Source organism: Rhinopithecus roxellana, chromosome 19, assembly GCF_007565055.1.
Source record: "Rhinopithecus roxellana isolate Shanxi Qingling chromosome 19, ASM756505v1, whole genome shotgun sequence".
NCBI lineage: Eukaryota > Metazoa > Chordata > Mammalia > Primates > Cercopithecidae > Rhinopithecus > Rhinopithecus roxellana.
Genome location: NC_044567.1, coordinates 72,700,961 through 72,715,144, shown reverse-complemented (window position 1 = coordinate 72,715,144; position 14,184 = coordinate 72,700,961). Strand labels below are relative to the sequence as shown.

Here is a 14,184-nt window from a genome sequence, read left to right as displayed (position 1 = left end):
AAACTCATAAATTCAACTATATACAACTTTAAAATATATGCATGGCAAAGAATCATTAGCAAATGATATGGTTAGGCTTTGTGTCCCCACTCAAATCTCATATTGAATGTAACCCCTATAATCCCCAAGTGTCAATGGAGAGATCAGGTGGAGGTAACTGAATCATGGGGGTGGTTCCCCCCATGCTGTTCTCATGATACTTAGTTCTCATGAGATGTGATGGTTTTATAAGGGGCTCTTTCCGCTTCGCTCAGCACTTCTCCTTCCTGCCACATTGTGCAGAAGGTGCCTTGATTCCCCTTTGCCTTCCACCATGATTGTAAGTTTCCTGAGGCCTCCCCAGCCATGCTGAACTGTGAGTCTATTAAACCTCTTTCCTTTACAGATTATCCAGTCTCAAACAGGTCTGTATAGCAGTATGAAAATGGACTAATACAGCAAAGTTAAAAGACAAACCACAAACTTGGGGTTTTGTTGTCTTTTAAAAGTATTTACAACTTCTCTGCTGACTTAGAAAAAAAAAAATATATATATATATTGATTTATTTACAACTGCCAGGTACGGTCGCTCACGCTTACAATCCCTGCATTTTGGGAAGTCAAAGTGGGAGGATCGCTTGGGCCTAGGAGTTAGAGACCAGCCTGGGCAACATGGTGAAACCCCACCTCTACAAAAAATATAAAAATTAGCCAGGTGTGGTGGTGCGCACCTGTAGTCCCAGTTACTTGGGAGGCTGAGATAGGAGGATCGCCTGAGCCTGGGAGGTGGAGGTTACAGTGAGCAGAGAAAAGAAAATATTTACAACTAATGACAAAGAGCTCATTTTTCTAACAGGAGAAGGGCTCTTTACAAATCATTAAAGTGATCAATAACCCCAATTAAAAATGGGCAAAGTATATAAAGAAGGTTCACGTAAAAAGAGACTCAGACAACCAAACATACGCAAACATACTTAGCCTCATTCATAGTAAGAAAAAACAAAAATTATAATTATACTGAGATACAGTTTTTAATCTGTTATACTGGAGGTCAACATATCTGCCAGTCACAGCATGAGGCGAGGGGATGGGAAACAGCCTCTCTCATGCAGTGCAGGTAACATGTAAGTTGGTATCTCCTCCATGAAAAGCCATTTGGCTGAATTTACCAAAATTATAAATGCATATATCTTTTGACCCAATATTTCTATCTTTAGGAATTTACTCCACAAATACAATTGTTCAAAATTGTAAATTTACTCTGAACATGATTTTCATTGGAGCTAATCTAAGCATCCATGAATAACAGACTGGTTAAATAAAATACAGTAAATACATTCCATATAATGGAATAATGGAATACCCTGCAGCCATAAAAGGGAACACAATTTTTTTTTTTTTTTTTTTTTTGAGACAGGGTCTCACTCTGTCACCCAGGCTGTTGTGCAGAGGTACCACCTTGGCTCACTGCAACCTCCGCTTCCCATGCTTAAGTAATTCCCCAGCCTCAGCCTCCCGAGTAGCTGAGACTACAGGCTTGCACCACCATGCCTGGCTAATTTTTGTATTTTTAGTAGAGGTGGGGTTTTACCATGTTGCTCAGGCTGGTCTCAAACTCGTGGGCTCAAGTGATCCACTTGCCTTGGCCTCCCAAGGTGCTGGGATTACAGGTATAAGCCACTGTGTCTGGCCAGATTTTTTAAAAATATAAAAATAGAGATGGTGGTCTCATTATGTTGCCCAGGCTGGTCTCGAACTCCTGGCCTCAAAGTGATCATTCCCCCTTGGCCTCCCAAAGTGCTGGGATTACAGGCCTGGTCTATCTTCAGAAATAGTTCATAGATACACAAGTACATGTGTATCCTTTGTTCCCTCTTCTTACATAAAGAATCATGGCCGGGCACGGTGGCTCAAGCCTGTAATCCAAGCACTTTGGGAGGCCGAGACGGGCGGATCACGAGGTCAGGAGATCGAGACCATCCTGGCGAACACGGTGAAACCCTGTCTCTACTAAAAAAATACAAAAAACTAGCTGGGCGAGGTGGCGGGCGCCTGTAGTCCCAGCTATGCGGGAGGCTGAGGCAGGAGAATGGCGTAAACCCGGGAGGCGGAGCTTGCAGTGAGCCGAGATCCGGCCACTGCACCCCAGCCTGGGCGACAGAGCGAGACTCCGTCTCAAAAAAAAAAAAAAAAAGTAAAAATTTAAACACTTCTTCCTACACAGATTTTCCACACACATACACACACACGTCTGGAACTCTGATGTGCTACCAGGGCCAACCCCCTGCCTAGGCTCCTCACATGCAGATACCAAAGCTTCATTGCTTCATCTTCCCTTTAAAGCCTCTTAGCTCCTCTGTGATCCCAAGGCCATCCCAGGCCTAGCACCACTACCAGCGCCAAGCCTGGGTCACCTTCTGACTGGCTCTTCCTGGTATCCCTTATATTGGGACTTAACCTCACCTCTTTCCCTCCTTTCTCCCACTTCATCTACTGCCACATTCCCTTAATTTTTCCCCTCTTATTTGTACTATTTTCTGACCCACAGCCTTTGTCAGATGGAAACCACAGACCCTCCTTGGCCCCAGGAACTCTAGGGCTAAGAGTCCGCTCTGTTCTCTCCTGGTCTATAACCCCATAGCCCAGAGGTTAGAAAGGGTCTGAGAAGGCATCTTACCCATCCCCTGGGCTGAATTCCTTCTCTACTTTGGTTAATGAGGGTTCAAATTCTCAAACCTCTGCAGAGTAGACATATTAACAAGCCCACAAGCCATGAGTCACGTAATGCAGTGATCTTCTCTCCCGCCCTGCCCCTTAGTTATTCCTGACATTTGGCCCAACCAGTTTAAACTTTGATATTCACTAAAATCACCTGGGAGCTTGTAAAATGCAGCTTTTGGGGCTCCATCATCAGAGATTTTGACTCTATAGATGTGGAGTGGAGTTCAGGACCCTGCATCAGGTTTCAATCTGTCACCCAGGCTGGAGTGCAGTGGCACAACCATAGCTTACTGCAACCTTGAACTCCTGGGCTCAAATGATCGTCCTGCCTTAGCCATCTGAGTAAGTGGGACTACAGGCACTTGTCATCACACTCGACTAATTTTTTTTTTTTTTTGAAAACGGGTCTCGCTCCATCGCCCAGGCTGGAGTGCAGTGGCGTGATCTCAGCTCACTACAACCTCTGCCTGCCGGGTTCAAGCGATTCTCCTGCTTCAGCCTCCCGAGTAGCTAGGATTACAGGTGTGCACCACCATGCCCAGCTAATTCTTTTTTTTTGGCATTTTTAGGAGAGATGGGGTTTTACCATATTGGCCAGGCTTGCCTCAAACTCCTGACCTCAAGTGATCCGCCCACCTTGTCCTCCCAAAGTGCTGGAATTACGGGCATGAGCCTCTCTGCCCGACTCATAATTTTTTTACTTTTCTTTTTTGTAGAGACAGGGTCTTGCTATGTTTGTGTGCCCAAGTTGGTTTCAAACTCCTGGCCTCACGTGATCCTCCCACTTTGGCATCTCAAAGTGCTGAGATTACAGGCATCACCCGTTGTGCCCAGCTAGAACTTGCATTTTTAATGAGACCTCAGGGGACTCTTGATGATGGTGGTCTATAGATATGAGTTTGAGAAAGTGGTCTATTGTCCTCTGTGTATACTCGGTAAACCCTGCCGAGCACACCATGTTTGGTTGCAATGGTCCATGCTCTGGGGGAAACAGTGCAGGCCAGGGGTTCTGGGCGGACAGGGTAAAGAGTGCTGTGACTCAGCAGTGAATTAACAAATAAGTCTTCTTGGACTCTTAAGGAGAAAGGGGTGCCCCTTACAACCCTAGCACCTCCCTTTCTTCTTCAAGTTAAATTCTTCAGTACGGATGAAGAACACAAAATAAAATGGATGAATGCTCCTACTCTCTGTTCTCTGGGCTACATTCCCAGAATAGACTTTGCCTAAGGAGCAAACACATGGCCATTCCCAAATCTGACCAGCAGGCCCCCAATAGGGAGGACTTTGGCCTGTAACCAGCCCTTGGTACTCAGGAACCAGAAAGACCCACCTGGTATGGTGCATGCTGCCCAGGGTCGTCAGGGCTTCAAAGGGACTTACATCTTTGGGTCCAAGAAAAGAAATTTCAGGAAAGGATTTAAACTGATGATGGAAAGGACGAAACTTCCTGCAACAGAGAAAACTTCCACTTTGACTACAATGGGGAAGGTAAAGGCTGAGGAGGGGGCCTCGCCCAATGCCCTAGAATTCCAGCCCTGATAAAGTGGACTCTCACCTCCACATCTTTTAAATTCTGTAACAAAACTCATCAGCCTTTCTAGGTTAAATTAATACGCATGTTCTCCCTGTCTACTTTTCAAACTCATACCACTGCCTCCCTGAAATCCTATAAGCACCCTCTGGGTTTATCCTATATCTAAGGAAACGAAGCCCAAGAGGTTCTGTGACTTGCTCAAGGGCTCACAAATAGTTAAGCGGCCAAAGTCAGATCAGAAGCCACATCTCCAGACCCCCAATCTACTTTTCCCCACCTTCCCATTGTTTCTTGACCCTACAACAATCTTTGAGGACTCTAGCCTGGCAGATTCTAAATGGAAGCATGTTTAAATCAGAACAGTTATTTCCCTGTTCTGTGAAGCGTTCTTGCTGGTCCTTAGAACCATCTGAGGGCTGGTGTTCTGACCAGAGAAGACAGGCACAGTGAAGGTTCTGGATAGTCAGACCTGGACTGAGTGGTTCTGGCAGTGTGCCTGAAGTTGCAAACATTCAAGAGACTTGCAGAGACAGAAGTGATCTGTGTATACTTCGCAAACCCTGCCGAGTGAGGTAACTGCTGGGCGCACCATGTTTGGTTGCAGTGGTCCATGCTCTGGGGTGAACAGTGCAGGCCAGGGGTTCTCAGGGAGCAGGGTAAGAGTGTTGTAGCTCAGCAGTGAATTAACAAATAAGTCTTCCCGAACCCTTAAGGAGAAGGGGGTGCCCCTCACAACCCTGGTGTGTTCCTTTCTTCTTCAATGCTGTTTTGTTTCTGCTTAGGGGGCTTAAAACTTGAGGATGGGCAGGCTAATAGGCCTAATAGGCTTTGAAGACACCTGCTTCAAAACAGCACACAAAAAAATCACAAGAGGCTGGGTACTGCGGCTCCCACCTGTAATTCCAGCACTTTGGGAGGTCGAGGCAGGCGGATCACCTGAGGCCAGTTCATGACCAGCCTGACCAACATGGCCAAACCCCGTCTCTACAAAAAATACAAAAATTAGCTGGGCATGATGGTGAACACCTTTAGTCCCAGCTACGTGGGAGGCAGAAGAATCGCTTGAAACTGGGAGGGAAGGGTTGCAGTAAGCCGAGATTGCGCCACTGCACTCCAGCCTAGGCGACAGAGTGAGACTCTGTCTCAAAAAAAAAAAAAAAAAAAAATCACAAGAAATCTCAGCTCCAGTTGGATCTTCTCTCTGGCCTATAATGCCAGGAACACACACATTATTTACCCCCCTCTGGTGACAGTGATATACCTGTGCCCGCCATGTGCAGTGCAGATACTGAGGCTGTAACAGTGCCTCTCAGTCGCTGCATATGTGTCATGATTACCTACATTTAAATAGGTGTGAAGGGGCTGGGGATGAACACACACTCCATCCCACTGGAACTGGAAGGGAGCACCTCTGTACCATCCTGTTGTTCTCTCCACTTGCCTTTGGGCCATCAAAGCCAGCACTGCACTGTCTGCAGGTGCTGAGAAGGGACCCTGGGCTTGTCTGGAGTATGGGCAGGCATGCCAGGCTCCTAGGGCTGGTCTCAGCTGCCCTGCCCTTCCCTGACTGAGTCACACAGACAATTCTGTGCTAAGTAGTCTCTGCTGGATATACACGGACTTATTTCCTTTAAACAATTTATTTAGTCTGGGCCGGGCGCAGTGGCTCACGCCTGTAATCCCAGCAGTTTGGGAGGCCGAGGCGGGTGGATCACAAGGTCAGGAGATTGAGACCATCCTGGCTAACACGGTGAAACCCCGTCTTCACTAAAAATACAAAAAATTAGCCATGCGCGGTGGTGGGCGCCTGTAGTCCCGGCTACTCGGGAGGCTGAGGCAGGAGAATGGCGTGAACCCAGGAGGCAGTGAGCTGAGATCACACTACTGCACTCCAGCCTGGGCGACAGAGTGAGACTCCGTCTCAAAAAATAAATAAATAAATAAATAAATAAATAAATAAATAAACAAACAATAAATTTATTTAGTCTGAAAATGTCTTTTCGGAAAAAAATTTTTTTTTTTAAATTTTAAACTTTGAGAAAATTATAGATTCACATAGACTTTTGATCTTGTACTTACTGAAGATTCAGTGATAACCAACATGGCTGCTAATAGCTCATCAGGTCAACAATGTCAATGGGACCCTCCTGCTCCAGGGAAGAAGAGGCCATAATGGTGGACAGAGAAGACACAAGACAGGGCAGGCAGGACACCTGGATTCTAGCCTCGGGCTGCAGTTTATTAGCAAGGTGGCTGTACACAAGTCCCTTCCTTTCTCTGACCTCAGTTTTCCCCATTAGGAAGAGACAGACTCTCCTCATGCTTTTTTCACCCAGGGCTGTCAGGGGATAACATGAGCCAGAAAAGGATTTTTCAAAGCAACACAGAAAGGCTTTATCAAGTACAGGGTGGCCTGAAAAGGGAATCCCCAATACCACCCCTAGCACCCACATTTCAGCCAAGATGACGTCTTGGACTATACTAGCACCGTGACTGGGTCAGTAATGATTTGACATGAAATGTCAGCATACACCCAAGGGGAAAGGAGCTGCAATAATGAGCCTGCATGGGACACTATGAGCTCACAGAGCAGAGTTTTAAATGGAGGTAATTCACACACAGGATCATTAACCTCTGACTCATTTCCAAGAGGACTATTCACTGTATAATGCCACTCTCAGAGGCTCCTCCTGGTTTGCGTGCGACTTCTCCATGACAGTGGGAGAGAGTGGCTTCTCAGAAAGATGAAGGTGCAGGGCTAAGGGGCTCCATGTCTTCACATTAGCTTGAGGCCCCTGAGCACCCCTCCCTCCTCCCTCCTCTGTGCAGGCCTAGCTGGGGCAAGCAGAGAGAGGAGGTCCCACTCACCTGCTTTCATCTTCAATTTTGAGGAATGGTGCCTTCAGTCTGGCCACTGAAAGGGGAAGAATGCACACATTAGCTATCTGTCTGCCCCTGTGCAGGGCCTGCACCACACATGCAGGAAATGCTCAGAGAGAGGAGGCTCTGCCAAAGCCTAAGAGCCTTGCAAGAGCTGGAAATCATGCCACCCCAGGCTGCGCTCTCCATTCACTCAGATTCCCAGCCTCTATCCCTGGGAGAAAGGTTGCATCAGTCGGGAGATAGGCTGTAGTTACACTGAAGCCCTAGATGATGGGCCCTCCCACAGCAGGATGCAGGAGTTCCTGTGTGTGGATTCTGGAGGCTATCGACCAACCAAAGATACCACCACCATCAGACACTTGGCTGGTTTGCTGGGAGACACCCAGTCCCTGGTGGTTTCTGCTAAAAGCAGGGTGGGGGTGGTCATTCCCACAAAGTCTCAGGTCCTTCCTAGACCTCTGCTCCTGGAGCCTCAGGATACTGAGGGGCCTAAGAACAACTCCCCAAGCAGAATGTTCCAGGAGGACCCTGGGATATTTGGAGGGTAAGCAGACAGGAAGAGGGATAAAGAGTGTTTAGTGGTCTTATTAGCAGGATGGTAGAAAAAATATCACAGGTGAAATATAGTTCCTGAAAAAACAGGGCAAAGGAGTGCTGAGAAGACGAATTTGGAGTCGATTAAGAGATTCACCCCTATTAGATAGTTATTCGCATAGCTTAGAAAATCTCTTAGGCATCAGGACCCACAGTGACCAGGAGTCCTGTGGAAGGTGCAGCCAAGGCAGCTGAAAGCCTGGCCCCTGTCTGACAGCCACAAATTCCCCAAAGACGCTGGCACCTTACAGCTCCCAACTGTGCTTGAGGCCACCAGTAGCACCCAAGCAAAAAGCAGCCTTTTCTCCTTTAGCAACAGCTCTCATTAATTACTTTTTGGGGACAATTTCTTGTCTTTCTAATTAACTGAGACAGTTATTAAAATCAATTCCCCTACAGACTTCCTTGAATTCTGAGCATGAGAGAGGTGCCAAGTGACTTTTCTTAGCTCCTGCTTGTGCATGAATAAATGCCACTGAAAGAGCATCTTTGGGAGAAACATCCAGGGGGAGAAACTCTCCTGCTGTCCAAGAGGAACCAGGAGATAGAGTCCATCAATCCGCCAGTTTGTCAGTTTCAGGGAGTTTGGCAGTTCTGAAAACGGTAGGCAGCTGTCAAACTGCCCACCCTCAAACTGCTACTGAATCAGAAGGAAAAGGATGCTGAACCTCAATTGATGCACGGAAACAGCCAGAGGACACAGGAGCCAAAGTGTCTGCATGGGGTCTTGGCTCTAAAGGAGAAGCCCCGGCCCAGCAGCTTTGGACTTGCTCTTGGACATGCCTCTCTTGCTCCAGAAACCTGAGGCCCAGGCCCTGGAACCACAAAGGGGCAAGATAACCTGGACTCGTTTGCTGCCACAGAAAAGTGAGCAGATGCTGCCACAGAGGGAGTCGTGGGGAAGTGTTTAGGGAGGGAGGGATTGCAATTAGATGAGGAAAAGCTACCACACTGACCTTTCCGTGTTCTTGACTCTGCTGCTGGACATGTTCCCTAAATGGAAAGGAAAAATAGGTTAAGGATGTGAGGAAGCCACGGGGGTCAAGGAACTGGGCCTGATAAACCAAGTGGCTGCCAGTCTGTCCCACTTTGCTTCCTGCTGTTGAGAGGCTTGCAGAACCAGACTCTTAAGCCCTGAGCTGGAGCAGACCTGGGCACAACGGCTCCCTCCTTGGCAACACGATGAATAAGGGTCACTCGGTGTGTGAATCTTAATGGCAGCTGACTGTGCAGGGAGTGCAGAACAGTGCAGAGAGTAAGAACTCCGGAGTCCCAGAGGCCTGGTGTGAACTGCAGCTCTGCCACCTGCAACGTGAGGAGGACCCACCGATCTCATAGCATGTTGCATAGAATAGATGCTCACTAAATGGTAGCTTTATTTTCTAAGTACTGATGCTGTTCCAGGTACCCTATAGGACTAGGATAAAGACAATGGCCATTTGCTTTCCTCTGTCCTATCTCGTGTACTCTGATTCTGTGGGTCAAATTCAATGTTTAAGCCAAGGTCAAACAAAGCTGATATTAAAAAGTAAATGGAGGCTGGGCATGGTGGCTCACGCCTGTAATTTCAACATTTTGGTAGGCCAAGGCAGGTGGATTGCTTGAGCTCACAAGTTTGAGACCAGCCTGGGCAGCACAGTGAGACCCTATCTCTGAAAAAAAAAAAAAAAAATTTAGTGAGGTATGGTGGCACATGCTGTAGTCCTAGCTACTTGGGAGGCTCAGGTGGGAGGATGGTTTGAGCCCAGTAGGCGGAGGTTACAGTGAACAGAGATGGCGCCACTGCACTCCAGTCTGGACGACAGAGCCAGACCCTGTCTCACAAAAAAGGTAAAGTAAAATAAATCAATAAAATACAAAGAAAAAAGAGTAAATGGATCTTCTGGTGTATACCTGAAAAATAAGTAAATAAATATAAAATAAAATAATCAGCTTTAGCTAGAGGGCCAGGATGATGGTGGATCCACGACCACCTGTGCCTCTGGGCCCTAAGAAGTTTCAGATTCTCCTCTAGGCCACACCTTGAGGGCAAACACAATCCAAAGAAGCCTCTCACACTCCCTTGCATATCAGCACATTACATCCAAAACTCACTTCACTGCCAGATATCTACAAAACTAATTTTTTTTCTTTCTTTTGAGACAGAGTCTCACTCTGCTGCCCAGGCTGGAGTGCAGTGGTGCAATCTCAGCTCACTGCAACTTCTGTCTCCCAGGTTCAAGCGATTCTCCTGCCTCACCCTCCCAAGTAGCTGGGATTACAGGCGTACACCACCACACCTAGCTAATTTTTGTGTCTTAGTAGTGACAGGGTTTCACCATGTTGGCTAGACTGGTCTCCTGACTTCAAGTGATTTGCCCGCCTTGGTCTCCCAAAGTACTGGGATTACAGGCGTGAGCCACTGTGCCTGGCCTACAAAACTGATTAAGTTAAAGTAAAAATGTTGTGCATCTACATAGAAGGGGAGAATTTTTGACATATTTGCTTCTATGTGCATAGAGTCCTAGAAACTCTTCACACTGTTTGTTAGGAAGGGAGGCCAGTGGTTGAGAAGCTGGAGCAGGGAGAGACTTTTTGTTGTATACCCTTTTGAATTTTGAACAACACAAATTTAACAGCAGCAACGTCCCCAACACTCCTAGAGGAGAGGGTGTGGAGAGGGTGTCAGTGTCTGAGTGCTCCATTCACTATTTTTTTTAAGTTTTTTTGAGACAGAATTTCACCCATTGCCTAGGCTGGAGTGCAGTGGTGCGATCACAACTCACTGCAACATGCCTCCTGGGTTCAAGATTCTCCTGCCTCAGCCTCCTGAGTAGCTGGGATTACAGGCATGTGCCATCACGCCTGGCTAATTTTTGTATTTTTAGCAGAGTCGGGGTTTCACCATGTTGGCCAGGCTGGTCTCGAACTCCTGACCTCAAGTGATCTGCCGGCCTTGGCCTCCCAAAGTGCTGGGATTACAGGCATGAGCAACCATGCCCAGCCGCTCCATCCACTTTGGATGTGGTTTACTAGTACTGTTAGCTAATTAGCACTGTTAACTAATAGCTATCACTGTTCATCCTGTGCCTGGATGCCAAGCTGTGGGTGGATCTGTAGATTTAATCCTTCCTCAGACTGAGGCTTGGGTGAAGATACTGTGGCTTTAAACCAGGCTGGGCTCTCTTGATGTGATACACACAGTTCTAACACCAGCAAAGAATGGAAAACAAACAAGGATTTAGAAGATGGCAGCTATTTCGATCACTCCTTCTCACCCCTGCAGTATGCAGACTTATTCCCAGGTTAAGAGCTGTCCCCAGAATAGCAGCCTGGTCAGTGCCATGGGCATTTATGAACCTTATCTAGTCCAGAACTACTGTAAGGCAGCCCATGGCCCAGGTGGCCCAGGCCATAGGGATGTCTCAGCAGGGCGTGTGCCATGGGAGGACTGCAAGTGCTGCAGAGAGAAGAAAGGGTGTCGCAAAGCTATGGGTGCTAGGACTGAGGTAAGTAAGAGGCTGCATTCCCCTTCCATCTTTCAGAATGGCCAGGAAGAGATGGCTTGGGCAGGCCATGGATTTACCTAAGTTGTCACTGATTTCACTGAAAACCATCCATTTGCCCTTCAGTTCAGCAGGATGACCTACCTCTGGCTTCTTTGGCTCTTGTTTTTTCACACATAAAGAGGCAAGAGACAGCTGCTGCACGTGCATCATCATTTCTGTGGAGAAGACAGAGGGTTTGTGCCAAAGGCTTCCAGTGTTCACTTACCTAGCACAGCCCCTTCCTGGGCTGCAGGACTAAACTCGCTTGGCCAGCCCACTGAATTACTCCAGCCTTGCCTGCCACCTTCTGGCTACACATTCCCTCTGCATCTCCTGACGGCAGAGGTAAGGACTGGGTCCTCTGTCCCTGGAACAGCGCCTGAGCGGGTGTCATGCTCTTTTGCAGCACTGAATGTAACTCATCTTTGAACAGAAGGTGCCTCAAGGCTTGCTAACGACTTTAAGGCACCACTGAAGAGCTGCGGCTGTGAGGGAGGCCATGCTGTGTGAACTACTCAGCTGTACTCTCAGGTGAAAGACCAGCAAGGGTTAAACATGCTGGCACTTCTCTAACAGAGGAAGGCAGAGGAGGAGATCAAGTCAGAAATGGCTGATTTTTCAGTGAGATGAAGCCCTCCACATCCCAGACCAGGAACTTCCCCTGTACAGCCTCTAGACTCCCCTGGAAGATCTTGGTACCAAGAGGTGGGACAGCATTCCAGTCAGCACCTATGGGCTGTCCCATCTGGACCAGTCTCCTAAAATGGATCAGAGAAAACTCGACTCAAGAATGGAGTTGGGTATGAGATCACTCACTGCCAGCTGGTTCAAGACAACTATTCTAAACAGGCTGCAAACGGGTTGTTTACAGTGTGAGAAAAGAAGGAGCACAAAATTTACAGCCGAGTCAAACTGAGAGTGGTGGTCTACACTACACACTCCAGTGAGACCATGGACAATTTGCCTAATCTGTTTGAAGCTCAATTTCTTCATCTGTATAATGGGGACAGAGCTGCAGTGAGGATTAAAGGAGGTAATTCGTAGCACAGAGTCAATACCTGTTAAGTGGTCATGAATTTTTTTTTTTTTGAGACGGAGTCTCGCTCTGTCACCCAGGCTGGAGTGTAGTAGTATGATCTTGGCTGACTGCAACCTCCGCCTCCTGGGTTCAAGTGATTCTCCTGCCTCAGTCTCCTGAGTAGCTGGGATTACAGGCACGCACTACCAGGCTCAGCTAACTTTTGTATTTTTAGTAGAGAGGGGGTTTCACCATGTTGGTCAGGCTGGTCTTGAACTCTTCACCTTGTGATCCACCCGCCTTGGCCTCCCAATGTGCTGGGATTACAGGTGTGAGCCACCGCACTGGCCAGTGGTCATGAATATTAAGATAATTTCTGCATTTGTAAAACGGGATCATCACACTAGCTGGGGGAGAGCTGTAGCAGGTGACATGAAACGGCATGTTCTAGGGACCTCCTGCCGGACGCTGAGGCCACAGCCTGCACTCTGCATCCTCACCACTTTCTCCCTTCCCCACGTCCTCCCACCTTTGTGGATCAACATGGCAGCTGAGTACTTCTGGCTTCCAGTGACCAGAAGCTCACATGACCATGATCCTCCTAAAAGCTGACACTCCTGGTCAAAGTCACCAACTCTCCCTCCACAGGAGCCCGGCACAGAAAGGGTACCATCCACGTGCAGAATCCTCACTCCCCAAGAGCGGGCATTGGTCAGGAGGCTGCTGCTGCCCCCACTGCCTCCTCCACTGATGCTCCCCTGAAATTACAACACAGAGTCAGGTAGGAGCAGAGACTCCCCAAGGCCTGAACGTGAAGGGGACAGATAGAAATTGCTTCTGGGAGCCCTGAGTCATCCATGGGAGGGACTGCGGGGAGGCAGGCAGGAGAGACAGTACAGTGCAGAGAGTCCATCCCAACCCTCAGGAAGACATCCTGTCCTCCATATGGCCACATCGGGAGAGGAAAGACCACTGGTCTGCCTATACATTGTGCTCTGGCCACCTCATGACCAGAAAGGAACACGTGCTTCGGAGAGAGCTGTTTGTGGGGAGGGCCTCTGCAAGGAAAGCTCTCAGCATAGTAAGTACACAACAAACATGGTGACCATCATCCTCTCTGAGCATGAAACTATGCTGGCTGCCGATCTTCCCCCTCCACTGGCTCAGTCCAGCAGCACCACCTCCCCCATCACAGCCATGTACCCCTCCTGATGTCACTAGCTTGACTCTTCTCACAAGATCACCTTAAGTCCTCCTCTTGCCACTAAACTTTAACAGCCCTGAATTTTCACACAAGGAATAAAGAGTTACTTGTAAAAGAAGTCTGGCTTCTGTACCAAGCAGCCCTGTCCCGCCACATCCTACATCCCCATGGTTCTCTTGGTAGGCTCCGGAGTTGGAGGTGGCTCTGGTTTCAACACTTACTCTCGAGGTGAATGGCTAAATAACTTGTCTGAGCCTCCACTACCTAATGTAGAAGAAGGAAATAATGACAATACTACATATCGCAGAGTGTGCAGTTTGAGTGGGTGCTTCAGAAGAACCTGGGAAGAAGGGTGAAATCCCTCCCTGTGCTGGAGACTACCCACTCTGTCCCGTCTTGCTCCAGCTCACCTGGTTTCTGATAGCCCTCTGCAGCAGCTCCTTCCCTCTGCTTAGAGGCACCTGACGGGAGAGAAGAGCAGTGAGGTCTGCTGTTAGGCCATGTGTGCACTGAAAGATGTTTACACAGGAGCTGGTGAGGGGTTATGTCTTGGGGTGATGTCCCTCGGAAAGCTGGGAGCAGTGACAACTGAGGACTGGTAGAAATGAGAGCCTAGAAAACATCTAGGAGGTAAAGATAAAGCCGCAGGAAGTTTAGGTAATCCTGAGGTGGCAGCCTGAACCTGGTGGAGAGAAGGGCACTCCGAATTCACTGAGATCCAATT

At 48.1% G+C, this 14,184-nt stretch overlaps 1 protein-coding gene across 1 annotated transcript in view; it reads right to left on the bottom strand.

The window, feature by feature from the left end:
- Positions 1–14,184, bottom strand: part of DBF4B (DBF4 zinc finger B) — a 45,066-nt gene that overhangs the window by 7,096 nt on the left and 23,786 nt on the right. The window contains exons 6-11 of the mRNA XM_030923833.1: positions 13,871–13,921; positions 12,786–13,014; positions 11,341–11,414; positions 8,668–8,704; positions 7,103–7,148; positions 4,031–4,147 (exon numbers count right to left, since the gene is read on the bottom strand). Of these exons, the coding sequence (XP_030779693.1) occupies positions 4,031–4,147; positions 7,103–7,148; positions 8,668–8,704; positions 11,341–11,414; positions 12,786–13,014; positions 13,871–13,921 (554 nt within the window). The remainder of the gene's footprint in view (positions 1–4,030; positions 4,148–7,102; positions 7,149–8,667; positions 8,705–11,340; positions 11,415–12,785; positions 13,015–13,870; positions 13,922–14,184) is intronic.